Genomic DNA, 6,000 nt, shown 5'->3' with positions numbered 1-6,000 from the left:
TTATTATTATTATTATTATTATTATTATTATTATTATTAATTGTTTTGGGGGAGATTTACACACATAAAGAGCCACACAGTTCCCACCCTTCTAAACACTTTACACTTGTTCGCTTAGCAAATATAATGAAAAAAATAGCAGCATAAATAAAGTACTGTAAATCCGCGAGGGGTCGGCTGGGATAATAATCTCTGAAAACCCCACGAATATCGAGGTACAACCAATTCTGTTCACGCTGTCAAGTTCATCCACAGCAAACTCTCGCATGTCTTCAGATTGTATTGTGTGATGACGAGCATGGGTGCGCAGTCATTTTGGAAGAAGAACAACTGTTCCCACAAAAGTTGGGACTTGGCAGCGTGGAATTGTCCAAAAAGAATGTTCCCTTAGTTACAGTGAAAGGAACTGTGAATACTTTAAGCATACCAAGAGATTTTGGGCAAGACCATGGTTCCAACTTTGTGGGAACAGCGTGGGGATACTAGTCCCTCCACGTTCAAACATGACGTGTCGGTGGGAATACGTTTGACAATTTAGTGTAGCTACTAACAAGCTGTGGGGCCTGTAACCTTCGCTTCCAGGGTGTTGTGCGCGCTGTCTGCGGCACAGTGGCGCTGCGGCACCCGTGTTTGCCTCGGTTCTTACTGTACTGTAGCGTACTCCTCCTCCTCCGCCCTCCCGACGCCAACCCACAGCAACAAGATACTGGAGACGAGCGGTCCAAACAAGCCTGCAAATAAATGAGGCGTTCCCATCCGCCCAGCCTGTCTGTCTGTCTGCCTACGGAGCTCCAAAGCGTCTAGAACAAGCGCAGTCGACACGTCCGCCCCGGGGAAGATCGACTCCAGAGATATACGCTCCCCTCCATCGCCGCTTGCAAGCTCTCCGAGTGCTACTATTTTTTTCGTGTATGGAACGGTAGAAAAGTGGCTGCGCTTGGAAGCATTCCCCTCTTCAAGACCGAGAAATGAGCTAGGACGCAGAAGAAGACAAACCCGCTAGCTGTTGGCTAACGTCGGCGAGCTTCGGTAGCATTTAGCCATCTAGCCAAGCTAATTGGCTAACGTGTAATTACATGGGAACGTCCTGTTTGTAGACTAGACGGTGGGCGAAATAATTAGGTGTACACCCGAGAATGGTGTATGGATAGTTAAATGGCATATGCTTCGTTTTTTTAAGCGACATTTTTCGTCTTCAGTCAAGTTTTTTACAGCAGGAGACTGGCGTCCAGTGGCTATCATGCCAGCTTGTAGAGATGGCTTGTTTTCGCAATTGTGTTTTATTTACGCCAAACGACTCAACCGCATAGCTTTTATGCAGGAATCAATCACGGGACGGCGTTAATTTGAGTTGTTTACAGCACCGCGAGCATCCAATGCATAGCTATATGCCAGGAAGAGCATTACGACGAATCGAGCTGACCCCACGACAGAAGGAAAACACATTTTTGAGGTAACTGCAAAAAGAAGAGGACCAGAAAGTACATCAAGTGGATAAGCTCCAAGTGAAAGACCAAAGTCAATCTATACGATCATGCCTGTGGGCCGAACTACAACGATGCAGTGTCTAGCAAAATTCGGCTTTTGCTTGGCTCTTCTCCTCACTCCGGTGGCTGGTAAGTGGCTAAATGTGTATAGATTGTTGTCTTGTAAATATTTAATGTATTTACGGTACTGTACACCAAACAGGTCACTCGATATCACTCAGCGTCGTTCCGGTTTTAAGTCTCCACTGTGCTCATTTTCCTCAAAATATCATCTTTCTGCCTGCCCCCTTTTCTGTGATTTCTGCAGTGTTCAGTGGAGCTCATCTCATTGTTGTCCAGTAGCCTTCACAGATAACACATCTTGAGCACTCAAGCAAATACCCACACTAGCTCTTTTTTTTTTTTATCGTTCTGTGTACAAAGGCCTGGAAAAACACTGCCAAACATACTGCAGGCCTTGTCTGCCAAGTTGTGCCCCAACCCCCCTTTTTCCAGACTCTGGGTTGAGGCCAGGCTTCTGTGAGACCTTGAGCATGATAAGATACTCGCTTGGGTTGCGCTGAGATGGAGGAACAGTGTATGCAGGGAATGTGTGGGGTAGAGATTTCTCTTTCTTTCTTTTTTTTTTTAATTGACAAGAGTGAGTCCATGCCTTGGATTTTGGTGGTGTGCTGGAATTAATGGTTCATAATGTAATTCTCTAAACCAAAAATAATTCTTATTTTACACTGTGACTCCTGCATTTGGTATAGTACAGATAATCGAAGAAAATCTGCACCACTGTAATTAATATTCTCGCGACCGGTATATGGCTATCAGCACCATTTAAAATTATACGCAGTGTTTAATTATGTGTAAAACAGGGAATATTTACTGTGCAAGAATAAGACACATTGAAAGAGTATCACATGAAGTATTTAAAATATCCATAGAGAATCAAAGTACAAGTATGTTGTGTAACTTCTGTGAGCTCTATTAGGGATGCACCGGTACTACTTTTTTCAGACTGAGTATGATTACAAGTACTTGTCTTAGATTTATCTTTAGAGTAACATCTTGTCATTACATCTTGACAACACTACCAGAATAAATACCATATTACAAAAAATAAACAACACAAAATTAATCTTTACAACTGAGAATATGTTTTTATTATAATAATGCACAGAAAGAAATGAACAAAACGTGTTTGCATCCTCAAAATGTCAATTTAAGGTGACACAGATCTCAGTTTGAGCCATTAACCCCTTATCATACGAGCAATTTTGTCGAAAATGCTTTAAAAAAAAGTTGCATTCAAAGTAAGTTTGAATCTGTTCCTGAACCATTTTATAGAGTATCGGCATAGTTTATAAATTTTTTTTAAGAATGTTTGACCGCCAGAGACCATCCGAATTTTAAGGGGTTAATTCAACGAAAGCTGTTATGACCACATTACACAGTAAAATCCTGAACACAAACAAAATATGAACACATAATTATAGGGATGCACGATAATGCTATTTTCAACCGATACCGATAAACCAGTAATTTAGAGGTGCCGATGTCGATAACCGATAAGTAAGCCGATAATTGTTTGCAAAATTAATTTGTATACAAATATGCTTTCAAGTACTACTTTAAGTCTAACAAATACATTGAAACATTGTATAAACTTTGCGCAATGTTTCATTGTATATAAAGCACCATGAAGCTGAATTTTATTGATATGAGCCACAAACACAACAGATGGACCAACGTTGCATGTCTATAATTATTGATGGATTTCTTTATTACCTGGTTTATATGTATGAAATCAAATTGCCGATAATTATCGGCAGATTTCTCTATTATCTGGTTTATCTGTTTGACGTCAAAATTATCGATAATATCGGCCACCGATATTATCGTGCATCACTACATAATTATAAACTGTTCCGGGCTGTAAAAGAAACGCAACTCATCACACTGTGCACGTGGAGTGGGCGACAGGCCTGGCAAAATTGCAATGGCAGCTGCCTCCATCACCGGCCATCGAGTTTATCATCTGTTTTGCGGCGCTGGAAGTCTTGTCATCCTTGTTCTTACAGTTTCAATTCATACACATAGTTGTCATGGCACCTATCCAGAAGATATTTGTCAGGCTGGTGATGTAGTATCAGTGCCTACACTATTGGTGAATTTTTACAAGAATACTGGTATCGGTATGCGTGCATCCCTTAAATCTTTTATCTAGTGACTTTCAGTCACCGCTACATTACCTTCAGTATATGTGTTACTTGAGAAAATGCTGCAGCTGAATCCAGAAAAGCGAGCAGCGATGTTGTGATCTACTGATGTGGATGACGCAAGGATATTTTTAAAGTTATTTAGAAATTTGTCTGGTTTAATTGAGACTGCTTTAGAGTTCTGTAAAACAAATGTTGGTATTGCAATGTATCATTAGCTGTCACAGTGCAGTATGGATGTCGTAGTTTGATGACAAAGAACTTTGTACTGTATGTGCTAGTTATTTCTCAGGGTCTGATTGATGTGTGTAGGTCATGATTATATATGTAAAAACAATCTTTAGATTACATCATGAGCCTTGTATGAAGTTGTGAACATGTTTCAAATATCTGGCTGAATTCACGTCTTTCCTATCTCATCCATATAGGTGCGTTCTCAAGTCTGACTCACGATCACAAATTAGTTCATTTCTACCGCCAAGGGGAAAAACAATTCTGTTGGAAAATAACAATTTGTATGTCATCCTTAATGGATTCATTTTTTTTTTTTTTTTTTGCTCCAAAACATATTAATGGGTCTTATCACTCACAATTCAAGCATTTTTTTTAAATATATATTTTTTTCAAATTGGAACTTTTGCTTTTACCATTTACCATCCCGATAATGTATTCGGTAGCCAGCTTCTCTTTTTTTTCCCTCTGATGCAGTCTGTGCATGCCCAATAAAGCAACATCTGTACCAGTAGCATCTGTAGCTCATCTGCAAGGTATTTGGAAGTGGAGGTTCACGAGTCCTGCTGCGGACAAGACAATTTCAGGCATTTTTTAGTGAGTCTGCATCTTCCCTGCTGTAGAACAAGGCAACCGCCACTCCCCCCAAACTAAGCGTTTCCCTCCTTGATCTGCTTCTGTGTGGGATTTGCAACCAAAATATACAGTACAACAGAGTGTAATTGTAATTGATTGCAATTGGTATGAAAAATAAAAGTGAAGATCATATCCGCAACTAACAGGCTAAGGTGCGATGTTGGTGGACTGGCATCTCACCATGATGGTAAATCATTATGGTAATGTACATACCAGATGCAGTGACATGTATTTGATGGTTCATATCACAGGCATGTTTTTTGTGAGTATATTTGTAGTTAACAACCTCTACATACTCTGTATTTCTGTATTTACATTTAAACATTTTCTTGTTTTGTACCAAAAACTAAATGTTCGTCCTAATCGTGATTTCTATTATTATCAAAATAATTGTGATTAATATTTTCCTCATAATCGAACAGCCCTACCTTTGTTTTTCATTCAGACAAATCTTGTGTGTATAATACTGCATTTTCCTTGAACAATATCGTGCTGATACTGGTTTGGATTGATAAAACCATCAGTGTTGGTATTTCTATCATGATGTGTACCCGCATCCAAAAATGGTTGTTTTGGGATTCAATATTTGGGTTCTATCACACAGTTTGTTTTGGGTTAGCTTGTGTTTCCCTTCAAGCAGAAAAAAAACATTAAGGACACGCGTGAGGTATGTAAAGAGAGTTTGTGTAAAAATCTGATAAAATATAAAGACAGTTTCCATATGAGCAGTTGCTCATCATCACCGTCACCCATTATTGCAAATGTGACAAGCTGCTTTTATGCATGTACACTTCTGCAAAACAGTCAAATGGACGTGGGCAGAATATCATATCGTCACCCGCTTAAAATAATAGCCTAAGTAATTTTTTTGGGGGAAAAAAATAAATATATATATATATATATATATATATATATATATATATATATATATATATATATATATATATATATATATTAGGGGTGTGAATTGCCTAGTACCTGACGATTCGATTCGTATCACGATTCACAGGTCACGATTCGATTCGATACCGATTAATCCCGATACGAATTTATAAGTCGATTGTTGCGATTTTTTTTCATTCAAATTTAGAAAATACTAATCAGTAAGCTTGTAGAGTGTAAGATTTATATGAAAATGTATTATTTATTTATCTGAAATTTCAGTCTTATAGAGGTTGTAATCTGTTTCATGTTTGAACAGCATTAAAATAAAATATTAAGGCTTAATGTTCCGTTCATATAACATTCTTCCATGCTCAAGGTGTGAATCATAAAAAAAAAAAAAAAAACGATTCTGCCGATTATTGAATCGATTCGAGAATCGCGCGATGTAGTATCGCGATATATCGCCGAATCGATTTTTTTTAACACCCCTAATATATATATATATATATATTTTTTTTTGTTTGTTTTTTTTTTTTTGCCTAAATCATTCATCA

At 38.3% G+C, this 6,000-nt stretch overlaps 1 protein-coding gene across 1 annotated transcript in view; it reads left to right on the top strand.

Moving 5' to 3' along the window:
* The first annotated feature begins 566 nt into the window (after positions 1-566).
* Positions 567-6,000, top strand: part of LOC144014483 (bone morphogenetic protein receptor type-2-like) — a 39,163-nt gene continuing 33,729 nt past the window's right edge. The window contains exon 1 of the mRNA XM_077514419.1: positions 567-1,616. Within this exon, the coding sequence (XP_077370545.1) occupies positions 1,535-1,616 (82 nt within the window). The 5' untranslated portion in view covers positions 567-1,534. The remainder of the gene's footprint in view (positions 1,617-6,000) is intronic.

Source organism: Festucalex cinctus, chromosome 2, assembly GCF_051991245.1.
Source record: "Festucalex cinctus isolate MCC-2025b chromosome 2, RoL_Fcin_1.0, whole genome shotgun sequence".
Lineage (NCBI taxonomy): Eukaryota > Metazoa > Chordata > Actinopteri > Syngnathiformes > Syngnathidae > Festucalex > Festucalex cinctus.
The sequence above is the reverse complement of the archived record's forward strand: the minus strand, read 5'-3'. Positions and strand labels throughout refer to the sequence as shown.